At 38.1% G+C, this 24655-nt stretch overlaps 1 protein-coding gene across 1 annotated transcript; it reads left to right on the forward strand.

Moving 5' to 3' along the window:
* Positions 1-7449: 7449 nt before the first annotated feature.
* Positions 7450-10874, forward strand: LOC107816875 (11S globulin seed storage protein Ana o 2.0101-like). The gene is made up of 4 exons (XM_016642618.2): positions 7450-7830; positions 8534-8790; positions 9170-9658; positions 10366-10874. Exons 1-4 carry the CDS (start codon positions 7482-7484, stop codon positions 10759-10761), a joined length of 1491 nt encoding a protein of 496 aa, XP_016498104.1. The 5' UTR covers positions 7450-7481; the 3' UTR covers positions 10762-10874.
* The last annotated feature ends 13781 nt before the right edge of the window (positions 10875-24655 follow it).

The following is a 24655-nucleotide window of genomic DNA, read 5'->3' on the forward strand; positions in this document are numbered from 1 at the left end:
CTCAGTAGAACTCAAACTAAGTCAAACAACATCATAACAAAGATGAATGGTTCAAACTAAATAAAAAACTAAGGACCAACACATAAACATACGACATTAAATCACTTGATGAAAAACTAACGAACTTCAAACAAAAATGAACATGAATTATCTCTAATACAAACAAAGATCTGGGTTCGAATTCAAACCAACCCATCGGAACACAAACACAATTAGAGAAAGAAGAAAAGGGGCGGAAGATAAATTCGCTGAACGAAAACTAAAAGAAAATATAACTGAAACCTACTGGTTTAAAACCCGGGTTTGAATGGCAACCTCGACACGCCTGAACAAACATCACTGTTTTCAACCCATTTTTGTTTTTGATGCAGTGACGATCGAGTTCACTGGTTTGTGGTCGTTCGCGGATGAAGCTGGACGTTGGGTGATCGAAGAACTGATGGAGTCGACGGTGGACGTTCATGGCTAGACGTAGCAGAAGCGATGGTGGTCGCTCATGTGGAGTGGTTGTTGCTGGTTTTTCCAGCGACCGGAGGAAATGACGAAGGAGATGAAGTTGGTTGTTTGGATGAGCTGCTGGTCGACGACGAGCTGCTGGTGGCGGCGATGGCAGTTGAAGACAAAGCAGCGGCCATGGTGGTCGTGGGGCTGCTCCAGGTTGTCGTGATGATGTTGAAGACGAAGAAGAAGAAACAACAACCATGGTTGCTGGAGATGGAGCTCGTTTTGGACTGGAGGTCGACGTGGTCGTTCATGGTGGTTCGTCCATGGCTGGAGTTGAAGACGAAGCAGAAGAAGCAGCAGCCCTGGCGACTGGATGGAGCTCGACAGACTGTGGTCGTTCATGGCCGGAGGTCGACGGACTGGTTGAGCTGGTCGACGGGACGTGAGGGCTGCTGGTTTGGCGATGAAGAAGACGAAGCAGAAAAAAAAGGGGGGGAGGGGGCGGGTGTTTTTTAGGGTTTCTTTTATTAGGGATGGGAAGTGAAAAATGAAATGGAAGAAAGGGGGGTCATTTGGGTTATGGGGCGGACCGGGTCGGTGGGTTTTTTGGGTTGGATAAGGGGTTATTTGGTTTGGGCCTGTGGTTTAAAATTGAAGAAAAGGCCCAATCCGATTTTCTTCTTCTTTTATTTCCATTTTGATTCTTTTTCTTTTTTTTCTTAAAATTCTAACAATTCTAAATTAACCTATAGAACTAAATTAATTGATAAAAAGTACTAATTAACTCTTAATAACAATTAAGACACAATTACATAACAATTAACGAGAAAATCACACAATTTGGACATTAAATGACAAAAATGCGACGTACATTATTTTTGTAATTTTTTATTTTTTGTAAAACAAACTTAATTTCTCCTAATCGCAGAATTAAATCCTAAATGCGAATGCGACATATTTTTGTATTTTTATTAATTTAACGAATAAATATGCACAGACAAATACCAATAATTATTCAAAAATGCCACGAAAATTCTCAAAATTGCACACAAAGGAAAATTATTTTATTTTGAATTTTTGGGAGTAATTCTCACATAGGGCAAAAATCACGTGCTCACATGTACTAGAGATATATATAGTGCCTTATATATATGTGTATGTGTATGTGTGTGTGTGTGTGTATATATATATATATATATATATATATATATATATAGTTTATATGTATTAGATATATAATATATATACTATATCAAATTTAAACACAAAATAAATTGCAAAGAAATATTCAAGGGAATGTCTTATATATTTTACTATTACGACATTAACAAAGAATGACAATATCTTTCTTAGTCTTCCTCCCCCCAATGGAATGAGCACAACAAGGTACTAATACCACCATTAAAAGGAAAACAAATTAAGGAAGATGTGCCAAAATACAAGTTACATGTTAGTCTATGTATTATCTCTAACAAATCTCATAAATCCTTCAAGGTCCGGAGGAATTTCCGATGGTGGTGGTGGAAAAGAAGCTTGTTCATCACCGCTTCCAGGCGAAGCAACATCCTGAGCAAGTTCCGCTAGCATTTCTTCATAAGCTTCATCTATCTCCGGTTGTGATTCTACAAGTCCAAAATTTCTTATTTCCGAACGGATCCAATCTCTGAAGAATACTAATTTTTTCCAAGCTCTCCCTCATAGACGCTCTGTGATCATCGATTTGAAGTCTCGCTTGACTGAATGTGCTCTCCGATGCCATTGTTGAAGCTTGAACACTTAAAATATCTCGAGCCATCCTTGAAAGAATCGGGTAGTGTTTTTGTTTGTCCTTCCACCATTCCAAAACATCAAAGGAGCCGTCGGGATTATCTGATTCAAGTCCCTGTGATAAATAAACTTGAAGCTCATTTAATTGTGAACTATCACCAAAATTATCACCTTGAGAACCCCTGAACACTGTCCAAGAACTAAGGGCTTTTAGGCCCGCAGTTCTTTTAGATGCTTGCGAACTAGACGAAGTAGGAGTTGGAACATTTGGTCTAGCTTGATCTAAGGCAAGTTGATAAGCATTATAAATTGTTTGAGCATTTATTTTAATTGAGGTTTTTGCATCTCCAAGTGTAGCAAATTCCTCAGCTGAAAGTGATAAAGCGTTATAAATTTTTGAATACCAAAAGTGAGGACCTCCTAATTTCATTGTAGGATTTAACAATGCAGCAACACCAAAAATAGGGGGATACGGAAAAAATATTTTTTAAACTTAGCTTCCATAGAATTAATAGCTTCTTGATAAATTACTCTACCCTCTGAAAATTGAGTAAATATATCTATAAGTGCTGCAATATAAACTAAACAGTTAGAAATAGTAGGATCATATTGGCCAGATAATTCATTTGTAGCAATATGAAAATGTTCTAAAAAGTCTACAAGCATTTTAACATTGCTCCAATCTTGATTTGTAAGGTGCTCATCATCATCATCATCACCATCACCTACACGAGCATTATACGTTGCGCTTATTGGGTTCCTATATTCATATGCAACAACTAAACTTTCATACATGTAATTCCATCTAGTTGGACAAGCTTTAGGAACCTTTCTTTCTCTAAGGCCAAATTCATCACATTTTTTAAAATAGTCTCTAAGTCTACTTCTACGGTTTGAATAAAAAAGCCAATTAAGAGTCATTTTAACCTTTTCAATTTCTACATTTAAAACTTTCATACCAGCACCGATGATTAAATGGTAAATATGACAAATACATCTAATATGAAAAATATTACTAAATGCAGGATTTAGTGTAGTTGTAAGCAAGCCTATAACATTAGTGTTCCTAGAAGCATTATCCATTGAAACATACATAATTTTATCTCTAATGCAAAAATATCTACAAATATCTGCAACTGTGTTAGCAATAAACTTACCTGTGTGGCGTGAATTAATTATTCTATAAGCAATAATGCGCTTTTGCATTATCCACTCCTCATCTATCCAATGACTTGTAATAGTTAGATAATCACAGTCATTACCACTTCTACCAATATCAGTAGTAATAGCAATGCGACAATCTATATGAGTAAATAAATAGCGCAAATATTGTTCATATTCATGTTTATATTTATAAATATCGCTCTTTACGGTTGTGCGAGGCCATCCTTTATAAGTAGGATTAAAAACTCTTCTAATATAATGCACAAAATGAGGGTTAGAAGGAAAACTATAGGGTAAGCACATAACATTAACCATTTTTGCCAATTCTTCACGATCTTTATTTGGATCATAATATAAAATGCCATCGGTAACAGTGTTAATTCCCGGTTGAACTAGATTTGAACCTGTACTAGGGTTAACCGTAGTACACTTGTCCCCTCTTGCGCAACTTTCATTTGTAAAAATCTAGCTTTATCTCTAGGGTGTGTCTTTATGTGTCTAGTCAAACCACCCGTACCGCTACGGTCTCCAGTAAATTTATGAACTAGTTGAGACCCACAAGTATTACACTTGGCCTTATTTTGTTCTCTTAGTTGAGTAAAAAAATGTCAAACAACAGATGTTTCAGGCCGTTTAGCAGGTTGTCTATTAAAAGTAGGGGTTACTACAAGAGGGTCAGGCGGGGCATCATTTGAGTTATTAATAGGACTAGTAGGTGTATCATCTAAATCCGGTTGCGTTTCATCTAAATCATCATTTTTCTCATTATTTTCAAAGATAGTTTCATTAGGATAAAGAGCATTCATAACTTCTTCATTTAATTGTTGACCTGGTGCAACATCATGGCAAGATTGACTATCGGACTTTCCATCCTTGAAGGCAGACTCCATTGATGTTATAGGGAGTAAGGTAGTTACGTTTGAAAGAGAACTCATGTTGAATACTTGGTCGTTGGTATTGCCAACATCCATGCTATGCTTACAATCGATCTCCTTTTCAAACATTTCATCGAACACCTTGCACACTTCCGTTTTGCCTCTGTAGTAAGATTGTTCTGACTCGCCAAAGCCTAATAAAATAGCCTCAAAACGACTCTGGTACTCAGACACAGTAGTTGTTTGCCGGAGCTTCAAAGTTATTAGTGAATCTCCGCCCTTTCCTTCGGTTCATGAGAATATTCTGTATTCTCAACCAAAGAACAAAAAAGGGTTCAGAAGTTTGAGTTCTTAATGAAGGGCATACCAACACTTCTTTAACTACCGGTTTTCCTGCCATAAGCCAAGGACTGAGTTCTCTCAAAGTAAATAAATAACGAGAGGTGACATCTTTGCTTTTCGATATGTATGCTTACTCCTTTTCCTAGTTGCTAGGACGTAAACCTTAGAGGATCACTCTGTTGTTACCACCAAAAGTAAAAAAGAGACCTCGGTGAACCTGGCCTATTGAAACTCTTTCAGCCGATTCGCGACAACACATTACTTCAGATCAGATTTGTGCCAATTCCTCCATTCACAGAATGCCCTTATCAATCAAACTTTCTCTCTCTTACCAGAACTACCCTCTGCAACTCCATCTTCAGCAGCTGCTCAATCTTTCATTTCGACAATAAAACTTGGATGTCACGGGACTTTCTCACAACTTCGTTCCTTGAATTTATTCCATCTTTAGTAGTTCCATATTAATCGGTTTCATTCCGATTGATCAGTCGAGATGGTTAGCTTGGGCAAACTGAAAGAATTTTCTATTGAATGGAAGATGATTTTACATCAACAAGTAAAGGAAAAAAGAAATTATTTAGTACTTACTTTTGATACTAATTCAAATTGCCTTGCTGTGTCAGAAGAAGGATAGCTATACTGATTCGGTATACTCTCAAGACGCCCTCGGTACAATATTGACGATTTCACAAAGATGCAATTTCAGTAAATTGTCATTTACCGATCTCATCTTTTATGGAATCGATCCTCTTTGACTATACAAGAATAAGTGGAGCTCAGCATGTCTGGAAGCACAGGAGAACGTTCGTTTGCTGATATTATTACCAGTATTCGATACTGGGTCATTCATAACATTACTACAATCGTCCTTCGCAATAAAATGTTCCCAATCCACCAGCTGCTTGTTCCGGAAGAGCCATCGGTACCAGTCTAAAGCTTCTCCGTCGAGATAGGACGAGGCGAAAAGTAACTTGTTGTTTTCTGAAATTCCATAGAATGCAAAGTATCGTCCAGCTTGAGAAATCCAGAACTATGGATTCTCGCCGCAGAATTGTCGGAATTCCACCGGAGTGGGCTTAGTTGTTGCAAGGTTTCCAACCAACTCCTGTAACAGTGAACGAATTTCAGCCAAATCTTTAGACCATGAATCCTTCATGACCTTAATTGAATCATCGATAATTCGAATTATTTAGTCCTCCATTGAAGACCTCTCAATGAAAGCACCAATGTAACAACTCCAAACTACAAATTGTATTGATGATAGTATCTAACAATTACAACTCAACGAAGAAGAACAATAGTAATGGAAATACAAAATACAGAAGCTAAGTAAGATAGAATAGAACCAAAGAAGGGGATGAGAAGCTAGACTCAGAATTGGTGAGGAGAGGATTCAGACATTTTTCTCAACAGTATTCCCCTGCATATCCCCTGGATCCCAAATATAACTCCCCGATAATCTATTCGGTTGTTTAATCCTTGAGTTTTCTCTTAAATTAGGTCCTGGCCCAATAGTCCTAATTGGATTAGTCTTGTTCCACAAATTTGGCCATAAATCCTTACTGCTTTAGCCAGTAAACTTTTGGACCAAACAACCTTTGGTGACATTATATTTTGTATATACATTTGAGACTAATGTTGAAGGGATCGAATTAAGTGTTGTTGGTCTAGAGTTTTGCACAAAAAATGGAGAAATCTCAGTAGAGTGTTTTTCTTCTAGATGGACCCTACGCAGCGCAATTTGGATTAATTGAATTAGTGAGTATCCATGTATAATTTGTTTCGATCAAGATTCATGTATATATCTTGGACAAGACTCTAGAGTATCATTGCTAAATTAGTAAAAAATAAAAAGAATTGGTATTATATATTTTTTATCCGTACTTGTATGTTCACCAAAAAAATATTCAATCATAACAAGCATTTTAGTGCATAATTTTCAAAGATGTCTACCGAAGAAATGACGGGAAGCTAGATAGGGATCCCACTAGCTATATAGGTCTCCACTATTGGTTCTTTCCACTCATTTAATTTCGTGGAGTACCTAATTTCATCTCCCTTTAACTAAAAATTGAATGAATTAAATTTCTGATGAGTTCAATTTCGACGAGTAAAATGAGAAGAAATTAAACCAGTTGGGGATCACAAAGTCTTTAATTAACCGATCTAGTCTAGCTACTTGCTCTCCAATTTCATTCTTTCGTACAATTTAATCTTCAAAAAAAAGTATCTTGCTTCTTTCTTTCTACCTAGCAACAGAGGAAGCCCGGAGGATCACAACGATCCTTTGGCTGTCTTGGTCCAAAATATCTGTTCAACCTAGCTAAGGAATTTTATTTTTATTTTTAACCTTGCTTTCTTTATTGTGGGGGTAATTATAATTTTTTTTGTGATATTGCACTAGTGTGCAGTGAAGGAGAGTCTTGACGTAACTGATAAAGGTAATGCCATGTGATGAAGAGTTCATGGGTTTAAGCCGTAGATTCAATCTCTTACAAAAATGGTCTATTGTGATTTGACCATTCTCGAACCCTACGCATAGGAGGAGTTTAGTGCCCCGAAGTGCCTTTTGCTGCGCACTAGCGTGCATTAGGTACAGAGCACATAACATGTACAGTATTACAATCACTCTGGTGGATTATACCAGCTAGTAGCTGAAGAGTACAACTGTACAAGAACCATGCAAATAGAAACACAAAATTAAAGAAGTGAATCCATTTTTGCAGAAGCCATTAGCCACATACCCTAAAATGCTCTGTGTTATGTGTAAAACATGCAAGACTGTCCTCCATGCAAAACAAGTACGTGTCAAACCTTAACTCTTCTTTCCCTTCCTATAAATCCCAATCTTCTCATCTCCACTTCCTATCAGCAATTAATAACACAACAATGGCTACTTACTCCTCAGTCCTCTCTCTCAGCCTTTGCTTCCTCGTTCTCTCCCACTGCTGTTTTGCTCAGCTCTTAGAGCAACAGCAACAGAACGTATGGCAGAGACTTCAACAACAGCAACAACACCGCGCTCTCAGGTCGAAAACCGAGTGCCAAATTGAGCGTTTGAACGCTCAAGAACCAACCCGGAGATTCGAGTCTGAGGCCGGTGTTATTGAGTTCTGGGATGCTACACATGAGCAATTTGAGTGCGCCGGAGTTCAAGCCGTTCGCCATCAAATTAGGCGAAATGGACTTTTGCTTCCTTACTATACCAACACTCCTCTGCTCATGTACATTATTCAAGGTATAACTATTTCCTTAACTGTTGGATTGGTATTGTTGAATTATGTCGATCACATCTATAAGCTTGAGCAATTAATTAAAGAGAGATCACATTTATTTATTGGATTAAAATAATGTATATCATTGGAAGAAAAAAAGGCGTGAGTTCAGGGAGGTCCGACCAGGAACATCTAGGATTTAAAAATATACACAAAAATTAATTAGACTTGTAAAGAAATATTAGTTTATACATTATTAACATAATTTTTCACAACTTTATTATTAGACAGTGTAAAGAAATTTATACGTTGTTAAAATAATTTTTCGGGTTAATGATCTAACTTTTTGTGGACGGATAATTAACGTGTTGTAGACTTGTAGTTAGTAGTCAAATTATTTTTTCGGGTTATCGATCCAACTGTCTTTAATGGATGGTTAGCTTATAGTTTATTTATTTTGTCTAAAAGTAATCTTATTATTTGCAACACGCCTTTTATTTTAACTTTTTTTATTTTTTTATGAACCACATAATTGTTTTATAAAAGTTCTTTTATAATGGATGATCCTGGGAATTGAAGTCAGAATCTTATATTAAAGTGTGTGAGCATATGATTTTAAAATGAGGTATTCAATGCAGTAGAGTGTGACAAATTTATTTATTTATATCTGCTGTGACAATCTGATTAAGTTTTGGGGTTGTTTGATGAATGAATTAATAAATGCAGGACGTGGTATTCACTCGACTGTGATACCGGGATGTGCTGAGACATATGAAACAGAATCTGGAGAATCCAGAACCGGAGAAAGACGCCGGAGTTTCAATGACAGGCACCAGAAACTCAGACGTTTCAGAGCTGGTGATGTTCTTGCTTTGCCGGCGGGAGTCACTTTCTGGATGTACAATGATGCCGAGGAACCAATTGTCACTGTCTCACTTCTTGACACTTCCAACCACGCTAATCAACTTGATCTCACCTTCAGGGTAAATTTTAATTATCTTAAAATAAAATTATTAATGTGAATATATAAATCAGAATTTTACCGCAACAAAAAAAAAACAACATTAGATTAATTGGAGTTGGAGTAATAATTTATCAGTTACCATTAATATATTCATAAGATTTTACCTATAATAATCTTATAGGTACTTTTGCATAGAACTTAGGGCCCGTTTGGCCATAAAAAAAAATTCACTACATTTTTTCGGAATCATGAAAATTTCAAATTTTTTGAATTTCGGAGTTTTTTTTTGGAAATTTGAAAAACTCAGCTCTAGTCAATATCTTTTTCACTTAATTTTTTTTTTTCATTTTTCCCGGAATTTTACGATTCTAATGTCCAAACACATTTCTACAATGCAGAGCTTCTTCCTAGCTGGAAACCCACAGCGTGGAGTACAACAACAATTCGTAGGAAGACAACAAGAAACAACAATGCAAGAAAGGAGATCAGAACAAGAGACAACATCTAAAGGAGGCAACATTTTCAACGGTTTCGACACTGAGATTTTGTCGGAAGCATTCAACGTCGACGTCGAAACCATAAGGAGACTTCAAGGACAGAACGAAGAGAGAGGTGTAATTGTGAGAGCAGAAGAGCTTCGTTTAACTCTACCTGAAGAATCTGAACAAGAAGAACGAAGGGAACAACAACAAAGAGAAGGAGGAAGATGGCCATTGAATGGGTTGGAAGAAACAATATGTACAATGAAGTTCAGGGAGAATATTGGTCATCCTTCTAGATCTGACGTGTACAATCCACGTGGAGGACGCGTCAGCACTGTTAACAGCTTGAGTCTTCCTATTCTTAACTTTCTCCAACTCAGTGCTGAGCGAGGAACCCTCTACCGGGTACGTATATGTAGGCAAATTTATATACTAGCAGTAGTAGTAGTATACTATTTTCCAAATTTTCTTGCTTATATAAAAATAATTTTGTCGCATTTAACAACCTTACTTTAACAAAATATTTGATATTCTGGAACAACAAGAAATTCTTTAACTTGTTTTAAATATGCCCTTACTATTTACTACTGCTCAAATAAGCAACGGTTGTTTCCCAATGACCGGAACAATAAGAAATTCTTTAAATTGTTTTAAATATGTCCTTACTATTACTCAAATAGGCAATGGTAAAGTTATCGTGACTGATTTCTGGAACAACAAGAAATTCTTTAAATTGTTTTAAATATGTCCTTACTACTCAAATTAGTGACTCTTAATTAAGTGTTGGAGTTGTTTCCCGTAACCTACAGCTCACGCTAGAAGCATTTAATATTTATTTACATCACACCCTAGGGTTAAGGCTTTTCCACATAGGGTTAATTGTGCACAGAGGTGCTCTGCCCTTTTAGTTTTCCAAATGCAAACAAAGTTTCTAGAGACATATGGAAAAAAAGGAAAAGTTTGACAAATTCAGGGATGGTGGAGCAGAATTTTAGAGGAATTTTTCAAAAGATGACTGACCCTTCCTTCGCATAATTAAATTTTTTATATCATTAGCTACATGTGAAATGTAAACATGTGGATAACTAGCTCTATGTTGCTTGGCTTTGCAGAATGCAATAGTTGCACCACACTGGAACATGAACGCCCACTCTATCATCTACATCATCAGAGGAAGCGGCCGAATTCAGGTGGTGGGAAACGCGGGACGATCAGTATTCGACGACGAAGTCAGAGAGAATCAGCTACTAATTGTGCCACAGAACTTTGCCATAGTGAAGAGAGCAGGCAATGAAGGACTAGAGTACATTGCTTTTAAGACTAATGACAATGCAATGGTTAACCCACTGGCTGGAAGATTATCAGCACTTAGAGCAATGCCAGAGGAAGTGTTAATGAACTCTTACCAAATTTCTAGGCAAGAAGCTAGGAGTTTGAAGTATAATAGGGAGGAGTTGACTGTTTTTGGACCAGGGTCTAGATCTAGCAGGAGAGAAGAATATGCTTAGAAAATGGAAATAAGTGTAATGTAATGTTTGAATCTTATGTTGTGTTTTGCTATGTTTTAAGTTGGGCCTTGTATTATAAGAGAATAAAATGGCTGAGAGTCTGGTTTTAAGAACTTGTACTGCGGAAGTTCTTGTGTTTAAATTATGAGTTAATTACATGAATCACCAATAAAAGAACTTTGATTTCCTAATGTTATGAGCCAAGCGTACGTACCCTATTTAGCAGTTCTTATTTTCTATACACATCCAAATTTAGGCTATGCTGTCTCAGTTTTATTAAAACGGCACATCTCGATTATCGTGAGTTAATAAATTAAACTTTGAAGCTAAATTGGATAAGTTTAACTTAATATTTTAAAATTAAATTTTAATATATAAAAATTATACGAAAAATATTACTAAGTTACACTCATTTTTTAAAATATTGGTCAACTTTCACATAGTTTAAAAATATGTTATTTAATTTGAAATGGAGAGTGTATTTTGAAACGGAGGGTGTATTAGTTAAAAAATTAGGCTATTTTAGTTTAAAGTTTCTCCGAGTGCGAAGAACATGACTCGGAGAACATGAAGATACGACAACATTTATTAAATGTCATATTAAGCTTCTTAAATTCGTTTATTAATATTTATTTTACATACGACATTTATAATCACTTTAGAATGAATTCCCTCAACTTCTAGACTAAATCCTGCAAGAAAGCTTTTTGAAACCATTTCTCCATGAGTCAAGCTTTTCATTGTCAGTAATTCTCCTTCAAAAATGTTGCACAAGAAGTCATACAGGAAAAAAAATTATAACTATATAATAAATGGAATTCTTTCCTCTTCGGTTATAACAAATTAGGATACCAAAAATAATAGATTGGGATTCTAAAAAATAAACATACCTTATAATGGGTATAATAGCAGCAACTGAAAATAGAAAAGAAAGAAAATAAGGCAAAAGAAAAAGAGGAAAAAGTATCTTATAATTTTTCAAATGTACAATTTTTTTGTTGTGCCTACTTCACTCATTTCAGTCTTCTTGATTGGGTTAACTTGAGGAGAAATATTAGATTGGTTACTTTTATAGTTTACAAAATTCAATATTTAGCAAATTATAGAATAAAAGATACAAAAATAATATAAAACCACAAAGATTTTTCATTTTATATTGAAAAATACTTTGTTAAATATAGCTAAGGTAGCTTCAGACAACTTTTACGCCATCAAAATTCTTATAGCGTAGTTTTTTGAACTTCTACCTCAACCCTTTATCAAAATCCCTTTACTCAGCCTGAGACTGTTTATATATAGAGCCATAAATAAAATTTGGAGTTGCTCCTTTTCCTAGAATTCGAACAAACCCGATGAGTATCTGGTCGCATAACTTGTGCATATATATTATTGGGAGCACTTCCAGAGACATTTAACTCAGAATACACCTTAGCAAGTTAATCATTTCTTTCTTCTTCTTCTTTTAAAAGAACAGTAAAATAATGAAAAGTTATAATTTGTAGTGGTCACTTGCTAGCACTTGGTTCACTTCTTCAACCACCTATATCATTATAAAATCAATCTACATATTAACTTCGTGAACTACCAACGTAACTGATCTAAACCGGCCGCATTTGATAAATTTTTTCCTGTTTCATTCCTCTAGAATATGAAGGTTGATTCTTTGTTAATCACTTCAGTAGTACTAAAATGGATCGGAAACTAGTTCTTCTTTCCATGTTTGTCATTAAACTTATTTCTAATATAATTTGGAATGGGCAAAAGAAGCATTTGAGTTGCTTGAAAAATTAGCAATTTATTCTATTTCACGTAGTGCTTTGCAAGCACTCACAATACCTCAAAAGTAACTACCAGAATATTATATATTATCCAATTACTTGGAATAAAAAAATTTAATCTTGTTAATGACTATTTCTTGTATCCAATTCAATTGAAACTCACTAAGTTATCAATATCACTATTTAACTCAAACATAATAAATTAAAGATACCCATATCAGAGGAGCAATAAGATATACCTTGAATTTAGAATTAACAATGGTTCGGACGATTATATTGATTAAAACACCTTGAAATCTAGACAATTTGTGGCTGAAAGTAACGTTTCTTGCGGCACCAAAGCTTCCGCCTAACTCTTCCTTCTCTATTTTGCTCCACAATTTGCAAGACCGATACTTCCCTTAATCCCCCTTCTAATCTTAACGTCTGGTACAAAGTGGATCCCGTTATCTTCTCAAATTTGATAATTCAATTGTTGGTGTATTTAGTTTCTTTCTTTGGGACTTGGTTGCGGGTGAAACCCTTTTTTTGTTGACTTTATCAAGTCTTTCTCATGGGTTTGGCCCATTATCTTTAATCCTTTTTTTTTAACCTTTTCTTATCTTTTTATTATATTATTATTATTTTTTTGGCTAAAGACCTATATATCCTTATTAAAAAAAATATGGAGTATCACCCAAATCAACTATAATGTCTCAACTTTCAAATAATTAAAATATTAAATATTTTTAAAAAATATTAAAAAACTACACATTTAATTACCTCTCAAAAAGTAAATAATCAATAAACTTTATAAGTAATATACTTTTAAAATATTACTCCTTCATAAATAAGTATAATTGAAGTAAAGAATAAAAGTCTCATAATTTTGGCAGACACAAAGCTAAGAAACAAAGAGTAATAACGAGTGAAGATATAAATTTCGGCTACTCATTTTCAAAAGAAATATTCAAATGATATTTACCTTCATGATGCTTTCACTCAAATAGTAAAAATGCAATACTATGACAAAATATTTTAGTTAATCTCAAACTTCATATTTATATATATGAATATAACTTTTATCATTCAATTGTTAAATTATTTTGAGGGCCAATATTACTAATTAGAAAATTAAACATTTTGTTTACGTAATAACTCCCAAATGCTGAGGATAGACGTGTTCAAGATGCACAATTAGACATTTATGGCGTAAGCCTCTCACATGAGTCGTCGCAACAAGTGCCTTTCCAGGAGTGAGTCATGGACGAGTCCCAAAAAGATTTTTAAGACATTAATCGACAATCGCATAACTCGACTATTCGGACGTGCACATATATCCAGTTTAGGGTAAAAAATGCTATGACACGTGGCCGTCCAAAAAGGGACACGTGGAATTCAAGACGGGGGATGGCCAAAGGCCGAAGACAACTGTTCTGTTTGTCACCGAAAAAGAATAAGGTTCATAAATGTGTGATAAATGCTCTGGGTCCTGTAGCATTTAATAAAGAATATTCCGTGGCATTAAGAGCGATTGCCTGTTACAGGAAATTTGGCATTTATGTTTACCATTACATCCTCATCAATGGCCCTTATAATTGATATTAAAGAAGGGCACAATTCTAGGACCTCCTTTCCTAGACATAACTGCAAATAGTAAGCTCAGTTATCATTGTAAAGGACACGAATTTTCTGGAAAACTTATACTATATTCTATACAAAGCTTAATATAATCTCACTTTCTTGTTTTTTAATTTCATTATTGTTATGCCCGGAAACCTTGTTCCTGGAATTGTTGCTCCTATTATTTCGTCAATATTTTAAGGCTAAGTATTGCATAATTCTTTGATTATTTTATTATTTCAGGATCAAATTAGTTCACTTGTCTAGAAATCACGTATAAATTCAACTGTACCATTTTACGAGTAAACAGATTGGCATCCACTGTGGAGCCTAGACAATCGTACAATTAAATTGATCCTTGCCTTTTTTTACTGGCGTGTTTTGATTATTTTGTCTTAGAAAAAGTCATAAGAAATGGAAGATAACACTGTTAACAACACGTACAACCTCGAGATTCGAGGAGATCAGCCTCATTTCAAGGACTCAATCAGTGACAACCACAATGAGGGGAATGGTGCCATACCGGTGCATGACAAGAAACATCCTCGACAGGTTTGGGAGACAACTCCGGATGATATTGATGAGGAGCATGTCGTTGACATGGTAAGGGTCTTGCAAGAGCAACATGCGATCATTTTAGGCCACCTCATGCAACATGATAAGGTTATGACGGAGTTGAAGCAGGTGCTATCGGGGGCTTCAAATAATGCAAACAGACGAGATCCAATTCCTCCTTGTATTCCCACTAACCAAACAATGTAGAGGGTCGACAACAACACACTCAGGGGTGAAGTTGGCTCCGATAGGGGCTGAGGGAGCGGATCCGGCCTCAATAACGAGAACGATCCTTTCAAAAATGAACTTTTACGATTTATGAGGGTAGTAAATGCCCGTATGGACCAAATGTCGGGCGTGCCACTAGTACTGAATGTCTCGGACTCAAGGAAGTATACTCAATTGCCATACAAGCCAAGTGTGATACCAGAATGATTTCTGAAGTGGTTCAAAATGCCTGAAGTGCCAAAGTATGATGGAACTTTAGACGCTCAGGAGCATATTACCACCTACACAATGGCAGTGAAGGGAAATAATTTAGCTCCTCACGAAATTGAATCTGTGTTGCTAAACAAATTTGGAGAAACTCTCACGAGGGGAGCCTTGACGTAGTATTCACTGTTACCCGAGCATTCCATAGATTCCTTTGAAATGCTTGTAGACTCATTCATGAAGGCTCATGCCGGAGCTAGAAAAGTACATGCCCAAAAGGCCGATTATATTCAGGATTGCACAAGGTGAGTCTGAGTTACTATGAGAATTCGTTACCTGATTCCAGAAGGAAAGAATGTTGCTCCCGGCTGTCCCATATGAATGTGAAACTGTAGCATTCACCAAGAGATTGAATCCGAGAAGTTCAGACGTTTCTAGGAAACTGAAAGAAAACCTTCTTGAGTTTCAAGCAACGACTTGGGTGGATCTCCACAACTAGTATGAGTAAAAAATAAGGATCGAGGATGATCAGGTTAGCTTTCCATCATCGACCAAAGGACTGGAGAAGAACAGAGAAAAATCAAAAAGATGATTACAACACGGACAGACGGACTTCGATGGGCCGATTTTGCCCTACGAGTGGACCGAAGGCTGTGGCATAGGTTTCCGGACAACAAACAAATTTGCAATTTATAGGAGGACTAATCGTTGTCGGCAATAGATCACTATAGGATAAAGAAACATCAGGGTCACGAGATCCTTCTTACCCCAAGTTATCGGAATAACACTTCAACGTCAGTATAGTGGAATTGGTATTAGCCATGAGAAACATTAGAGGCACGGTTCCCGAGACCAATGAGATATGATCTCAGCCAGAGGGATCCCAACTTATGGTGTGAATACCATGGGACAAATGGCCATCGGACAGGGGACTGCCGACACCTTCAGGAAGAAGTGGCAATATTATTGAAGTATGGTCACCTTAGAGAGTTCTTAAGCGACTGAGCTAAGAACAATTATGGTTGTAACAGAGACAATGCGGAACGCTCGAAAGTAGGAGAAGAACCCTCACGCCAAACGATCAATATGATCTTCAGAGGGAATGAGATTAATGGGGTCACCTTTTTGGTAGGAAAGAAACGAAAGTATCAATAACTTATAGTAAAAGGCTTTGGGAAGACGATATCACTTTTATGGAGGAGGACGCAGGCGGATTGCTGCTACCACACAAAGACGCACTGGTAATTTCTTTAAATGTGCTAGATTTTAAGATTAAAAATGTTCTAGTGGGTCTAGGAAGTTCGGCTAATATCATGCAACGGAAAGTACTAGAGCAAGCTAAACTCACCGGAAGCATTATTCCGATCACAAAGCTCCTCGCCGGATTCAACCTCGCAAGTGTGACAACCCGGGAATGAGTAATGAAAACAACTATTTTTGAAGTGGTAGATGGTGATATGGGATGCAATATCATTCTGGGAAGACCCTGGTTGCACGAGATGAAAGTTGTACCATCAACATATCATTAATTGCTGAAGTTTCCAATGCCCGAAGGAATTAAGCAGATAAGGGGAGATCAACTGGTGGTGAGGGAGATGAATGCAATTTCGGTTTCCAGTAGCAAAGGAAAGGAACACATGGCATAGCAATTATAGGAACTGGCACCTACTACCGAACTAGAAGAAGTTAGCCCGGGGATAGAGGCATCATAATATTATCAGATGCCGAGATATTTCCAAGTTCTATAAGAGACGGATGAAACGAAATCCACAACGGATGAGCTAGAGCAAGTTGCATTGTTCGAAGAATTCCTAGAAAGGAAATTCCACTTGGGGATGGGACTGCCCCCGAAGCTCAGGTCTGATTTTATTAAATTCCTAAAATCTAATGCCGATTGTTTTGCATGGTCGCATGAGGATATGACAGGCATACCGACATAGGTAGTCGTACACAAGTTAAGCTTGGATCCCAATATACCTCCGATAAGACAAAAGAAACGCCCTATTGCCGAAGCCAGGGACAAATTCGACAAAGAAGAGGTAACCCGCTTACTTAATATCGATTCGATCTGAGAGGTAAGATATCCAAACTGGCTAGACAATGTAGTGGTAGTTCCTAAGAAGAATAATAAATCTCACATATATGTAGATTAGAAAGATCTTAATAAGGCATGCCCGAAAGACTAGTTCTCACTGCCAAACATCGATCAATTGATTGATTCCACGGCTGGTCACGAGTTAATGAGTTTCCTTGATACTTATTCTGGGTACAACCAAATTAAGATGAACCCCAAAGATCAGGAAAAGACTTCGTTTACAACGAATTTCTGTAAATATTATTATAATGTGATGCCCTTTGGGTTGAAAAATGCAGGAGCCACTTATCAACGGCTCGTGACTAGGATGTTTGAGAATCAAATAGGGAAAACTATGGAAGTTTATATAGACGATATGCTCGTTAAGTCTTTAAATGTAGATGATCACTTTAAATATCTACAATAAACTTTTGACATTCTGAGGAAGCATAATATGAAACTTAATCCGAGAAATGTGTGTTCGGGGTTAGCTCTGATAAGTTTTTGGGATTTCTGGTATCACAAAGAGGGATTGAGGTAAACCCCGATAAGATCAAGGCCATAAAAGACATCCCGGACCAACTTTCAAACATGAAGGAAGTCCAAAGGCTCACGGGGAGATTGACAGCTTTGAGCAGGTTCATTTGTCATTGAAAAAATATCATCGCTTCTTCGCACTGCTCAAAAGAAAAATAATTTCGAATGGACCCCGGAGTGCCAGTAGGCTTTGAGGAATTTGAAGAAGTACGTGTCAATCCCTCCATTGCTTTCAAAACCAAAAGAAGGTGAAACGTTGCTAGTTTACCTTGCCGTCTCGGAAGTTGTGGTAAGTGCTATTTTAGTCCGAGAGGACGAAGGTACACAATATCCCATTTATTATGGTAGCAAAATTTTAATGGGAGCAGAAACTCGCTACCAACATTTGGATAAACTAGCCTTAGCTCTCATAGTTGCTGCTCGGAAGCTAAGGCCCTACTTCCAATGCCACCCGATAGCTGTGGTGACTACTTTCTCTTTGCAAAACATCCTCTATAAACCCCAGCTCTCGGGTAGATTCGCCAAATGGGTCGTCGAAATGAGTGAATTCGACATAGAATATAAACCAAGGACTGCAATTAAGTCACAAGTTTTGGCTGACTTCTTGGTCGATTTTAGTCCGGGATTATTGCCTCTAGCAACCAAGGTGGCAGTAATGGTGTCGTAATCGACATCAAGATTTTGGACATTGTTTATGGATGGATATGCCAACATAAAAGGTCCCGAGCTCAGAATAGTCTTAATCATGCCTTCAAGAGAAACCCTAAGGCAAGCCATCAGAACGGCCCCTTTAACTAACAATAAAGCAGAGTATAAAGCTTTGATTGTAGGGCTCGAATTGGCCTGGGGACTTGATTCCAAGGTCATTGAAATCAAATGTGACTCACAGCTGGTGGTAAATCAGGTCTACGGAATCTTCGAAACCAAAGAGGAACACATGTAACAATATGTGGTAAAGGTCCAGGCTCTATTGACGTAATTTTGGGAGTGGTCAATTACTCATATCCCAAGGGAGGATAACATAGAAGCAGATGCATTGGAAAACCTAGGATCATCGACGAAAATAAAGGGATCAGAGTACGGGACAGTAGTACAACTGATGAACTCAGTCCTGGATGCGGATGGTTACTATGAGGTAAATTCAACTAATTTTATCTAGCACTGGAGAATGAAATTATCGGTTATCTCGAGCATGGGAAGTTGCCCAAGGACCCTAAAGCATCACGGGTGCTGCACACCACAGCAGCACGATATAGTTTCAAGAGAGGCCAATTGTATAGAAAATCTTGCCCACTGGCCCGATGCTTAGGGGCCTCCAAAGCTAACTATGTCATGAGAGAGGTCCACGAAGGGATATGCAGCAACCACTCGGGCACAGATTCCTTGGACTAAAGTTGGTACGGGTAGGATATTACTGGTCCTGCATGGAACAGGATGCCAAAGACTTTATACGGAAATAAGTACCAACGCTATGCACCACTAGTGCATCAATCAGCAGAACCCTTACCACTGACTCGTGGCCGTTTATGAAATAGGGGGTGGACATCGTCGGACCGCTACCACTGACTCCAAGAAAGGTAAGATTTCTTTTAATTTTGACTGGCTATTTTTCTAAGTGGGTGGAAGCAGGTCCTTGTCAGAAGATCAGAGAATGCGAAGTGTTCGATTTCTTGTGGGAAAATATAATTTGCAGGTTCAGAATACCAAAAGAGATAGCATGCGACAATGGGTCATATTTTATCGGTGCAAAGGTTACAAATTTCCTCGAAGATTTAAAAATAAAGAGGATCACATCTTCACCCTATCATCCGAGCACCAATGGTCAAGCGGAGTCAATGAACAAAGTGATTATTCAAAACCTCAATAAAAGGTTGGAAGCGGCTAAGGTAATTGGCCCGATGAATTACCTAGGGTTCTATGGGCATACCAAATAACGACCAAGTCGAGTCCCTTGTGTACGGTGCAGAAGCTTTAATCCCAGTAGAAGTAGGTGAACCCACCTCGAGATATTTCTAGGTAGATGAATCGAACAACGAAGCAATGTTAGTCAACTTGGAGCTGCTCGAGGAACGCAAGGACTTGGCGTATGTAAGAATGCCAGCTCAAAAGTAGAGAATGGAGCGGTATTATAATAAAAGATCCGACCTCCGTTATTTCAAAGTAGGACACTTTGTCCTAAGGAATGTAACTCAAAATACCTAAGAGCTCAATGCGGGGAAGCTGGGTCCAACATGGGAAGGCCCCTACCGGGTTTTAGCTATCACCGAGAAAGGTTCATACGAGATGAAGAACCAGAATGGAGATAAGTTGCCCAACAACTGGAATGTGGCACACCTTAAAAGATATTATTACTGATGAACATTATTCGATCAGAAAGTATGTGATGCACTCTTTTCCCCTTCATTTAGTTTTTGTCCCAATTGGATTTTTCTGTCAAGGTTTTTCACGAGGCAACGACATAAAGCATACTACAAAAATAGCAAAAATAAGACCTTTAATAGCAAGGCAAACAAGCAAGGATCCACTCGGGGACGGTTAGATAATCTTTTGCTCTATAGCAAATTCCCACTGGGAAGTTAAGTTTGCTATTGAGCAAAGGTTAACCCACCGTTCATGAGCACAAACCACTAGAGGGTTGTTAGATAGTCTTTTGATCGATAGCATAGATTCCTGAGGGGAAGTAAAATATGTTACCAAGTTAAGGATTATCAAGCAATTCATTGGTGGAATCTTTGAAGATACAAGACTTCAAGTGTTCCAATTCTCACTCTTCGCATTCGAACACTAGGGAAAAAAATATGAGGATATGGCAACAATGACTGCCACGTAGACCAGGAAATAAAAAACTGGAAACATAATTGCATCATGGGGACCAGGGACTGCGCGACCAGCCTCGTAGAAATAAGTTTTCAAGATAGCCATAAGTAATGGCAATTTCTTTTCAGCATAGCAAATTTTTATGTACTTTTGAAAATAGAAAGAATTAAATGAAATGAAATCCTTTTGTTTTTATCTTGTTTCTTGTATGAACGATGAATTAACTTTGTCATTTGAAGGTTAAGCAAGTACTTCAACTGCTAGTGCCGTAATGAACAAGAGACATCCTCTTCAAGAGCACCGTAAATATAAGAGGGACCTCTCTTATGAAAACACTCACATTAAAAGGTTGGTTTCGGAAGAATTTATGCCCGAAATCAAAATGCCTTTGGGAAAAAATACACCCGAGGATATATACGGAAGGACGCAAAAAGGAAACTTGCGGAAATACTTATAGAAGCCCTCACGTAAAAGGGTTGATGCCCGGAACCAAAATATTTTTGGGGAAAATACATCCAAGGCTACACATAATACAGAAACAAAAAAACGTGCGCAAAGTTCTTAAGCAAATGCAAAGGTTAAACACTTGCATGGATATTCAAACGAAAGTAAGACTCAAACAATACTTGAGCAAAAAGATGTCTTTATTTACAAAAACATGCCAAAACAGCACATGTACAAGAATTGGAAAAAGAAAAGAAAAGTTAAATTGCAGTATATCCGGAACCAGGAGGAAGAGAAGTGTCCGCGTCCCCGGGAGAAGTAGATGGATCCACCGATGGCTTGATATTTTCACTAGTTTGGCCTTCAGCATCACCGTCCTCCGATTATTCTTCAGTTCCCGAGAACTCGGAACTGGAACCATAAGGACCAGGAGCATCAGACTGCGTCGGGAGTCAATTTTTAGTAGCTAACTCAAGCTCACGGGCCTTAGCAATTTCGACATCAAAATCAATGATGCCGGATTTGGCCTCTTCCAAGGTTTTACTCCTCATGATATACATAGCATAAGTTTTCTCAATAACGAGGAAAGTCGTTCGACGCTTAATTTCTTCTTTGAGTTAGATTACCTCGGCAGAAAGGCTTTCCTAAGCAGACCTAACAGATCTAAGACTTACATCAAGGTCACAAACAGTTGAACTAAAGAGCCTATTATGCTTGATAGTTTTCCTGTACTTCTCTTCCATCTGGGCATGTTTCTCTCCCACAGCAACAAGTTCTTCAATTTGGAGTTCAAGGCTGCCTCTAAGTTAGTCACTCTTTCAGCGGAGGCAGCCTTGCGTTTGGTTGCGGCAAGAACGACATTATGGACTTCGACCCATCTGGATATGGCTTCGTCAAATCTAACCCTCAGAAGGCCAATTTATTGGCTAAAGGTTACCACTTCTTGCTTGCTTTGCTGCAAACGAGCCTCCAATACAACAGCCTCAGCAGCTTTGGTTTCCAATTCCGAGAGGCGAATAACGACTTGGTCCCGTTCTACCAAAAGTAGATTCCACTCGGAAGTAAGTTCCTCATTCTCATGAATCAACCTCTGAAGGCCCTCAGATGCAAGAAAGTTGGCCTACAAAGCAAGAAAAGAAAAATTTAGGATATGTTCATACCGAAAAAGAAGAAATAATGAAGGAAGAAGGGAACGCAGCGCTACGACGTTGTGCGTGACGTTGTTCAAAAAACACTCTCCCGAGAGTGCCCGAATCTTTTCCCAATCGTTTTCTGAAGCCAAAGGCTTCAGATAATTAGCAAGTTCCATCAGCCGTAATAGACGGTTACCTCCGGTAGAGACCGAAAGAGTAACATTCCTCCTCCTTTGTGGATCTTCAGAAGGGGAAGCATAATTTTGCCATAAATTCCTATGAACTGGGAACTGGGGAAGAGGAACACCTTCTTTGTGGTCAGGTGTGGCCGTTGGAGATAATGTAGCAGTTGCTGGTAAAAGAGTGGATGAAGATGGAAGTGATGTAGCAGTTGATGGTGTTAGTGAAGATGAAGATGAAGATGATGGAGTTCAAAGGTGTGAAGCAGCTGCATCAAATGTTGTGCTGGTTGTTGGGTACTTGCCAACCAAAGACGGTAGGACCCGGTACTCAACCCTGCAGTACCAAGCACAATAATAGGGTCCCGAAAATGGGAGTTGGCATTATCTACCAAATCAAACTTTCCCCAAAGCATTGAGGCATCATCCTTGGTTAGTGTAACTGTCTCAACAGGTCGAGCATCCTGTTGAGATGATGAAGATTATCATCTTCTATGTAGAGAAGCTCCCTTATCACTAGCTTCTTCATCATCATCATTCATCATTGTGTCTATGACCAGCCCAGAAGGAGGTCCAGCCACTATCACTACCGGAGATGACTCTAGGGCATCAGTCTTCACCCTCTTATTCTTTTCCTGGGCCACGGAGGAGTGTCTTTTCTTTGGTTGTTTATCCTCCAACCGGGGACTCCGTAAAGAAATATTTGTGCCCGAAGTAGGCCCGGAGACACCTGTTCGAGTAAGCGCCTCCTAAAGCAGCCTTGCTGCATCAGTAGGATCAGCCAAGATGTCCTCCTCGGGACAATAATAGAGCCCGCGGGTAGACCTAATTTCGTAGACAAGTCGGAAGGTCCATAAAGTTCTTCACAGGAAAAATTGAAACGAGGTGAGTTTGAATTACCATGATTTTTGGCTTTCCACCCGTATTTAGGGGTCAGTTCTTTCCACAAACCATTTTCGGGCGTCTTAACGTCCAAGATCTTCTAAATCCAAACCTTCAACCACCAGTGGGATCTATAGAGTTGCTAAAACATGTGAAGGATGGAGGATCATACGGCTATAGAGGAATATTCAGTAAAAGGAAATACTAAACAAAGAGCTTACGAGTGTGGTTCCAAGTGGCCGTAAAGGATAAAGATGTTGCCAGAATGATGTCATTGGTGGCAATTGCAACGAACCATTCCATCCATCCATGGTCGTTATCATCATCCATGCTAGATAACAGAGCATGGTGTCCACGCTTGCAGAGGTTTATCATTCCCCCATGGAAGATCTTGGGAGAATAGAGATTCATTATATGAGCTAAGGTTAGCTCTTCCCAGTCTCCTGGCACAAACACCAAAGGCAAGCAACCGTCCTCTACACATATGGACTTACTTGTGCCAAACACACTTGGTAGCAGAGACAAAACTCCGCAATTACGGAGTCAAGCTCTGCACTCAAAGAGAATCCACCCAAAGTAAAGGGATACGTGCAAAGGTATGTAAAACTCTCCTTGGGTAGGGTCACTCGCTCCGATAGATCGGGAGCAATAATGTCCAAATCATGGCAGTGACAGTCTTCCTTCACAATAGGAATGCTAGAAGGACGGATGGAAAAAGAGTGCCTACTAATAGTCCATGTACGAGAGTTAACAGTAGGGAATTTCTCTTCGAAGTATTTTATGGTAATAAGACTTCTAGGGATGATAGAGCCCACTGTTGGAGGAACAAAGTCATTGGCCTTGTTCTTGCTCTTTGAAGAACTGGTGCGCTTTGAGGAAGAAGCCATTGTATGGAAAAAGAAGAAGGTTTTTTGTTTGAAGAGAGTTAGGGAAAAGATGGAGAACAAAAATGTAAGTCAGATAAGGGAAGCTTGGAAAATTATGAAGTACAAGGGAGAAGGATGATGCATATAAGAAAAAGTTTTGGCGGCTAAATTCATGGCGAAGATTACCTCGATAATCGGCAAAAGCTGTACTGAATCATGGGTAAAAGATGCTATGACACGTTATGTGTCACGACCCGGATTTCTCATCCTCGGGAATCGTGATGGCACCTAAGAGCTAGGCAAGCCAATCATTCTAAATATTTTACCTTTTCTATTTTTAACCCACTAACAGTTGTGAATTAACATTATATAAACAGCGGAAACAATAAAGTGGAAGAATGAAATGTAACAACTTAAAATAATACCGATACAATTTCATAAACGTAAGCTACCCAGAACTGGTGTCACAATCTCACAGACTGTCTAAGAATACTATAAATTGGGGTCCTAAAGATAAATACAAAACTGTTTCTGAAATACATAAAAGAAACAGTATGGAAAGATAGAAGGAGACGCCAAGGCCTGCGGACGCCTG

This window comes from Nicotiana tabacum, chromosome 7, assembly GCF_000715075.1.
Source record: "Nicotiana tabacum cultivar K326 chromosome 7, ASM71507v2, whole genome shotgun sequence".
Classification (NCBI taxonomy): Eukaryota; Viridiplantae; Streptophyta; class Magnoliopsida; order Solanales; family Solanaceae; genus Nicotiana; species Nicotiana tabacum.

Bases quoted from the DNA above. Each gene is read 5' to 3' on its own strand.
- LOC107816875 (XM_016642618.2), top strand. From the start codon at position 7,482: ATGGCTACTTACTCCTCAGTCCTCTCTCTCAGCCTTTGCTTCCTCGTT. The intron at 7,831-8,533 runs GTATAACTATTT...TAATAAATGCAG, and splicing joins GCTCATGTACATTATTCAAG to GACGTGGTATTCACTCGACT. The intron at 8,791-9,169 runs GTAAATTTTAAT...TCTACAATGCAG, and splicing joins AACTTGATCTCACCTTCAGG to AGCTTCTTCCTAGCTGGAAA.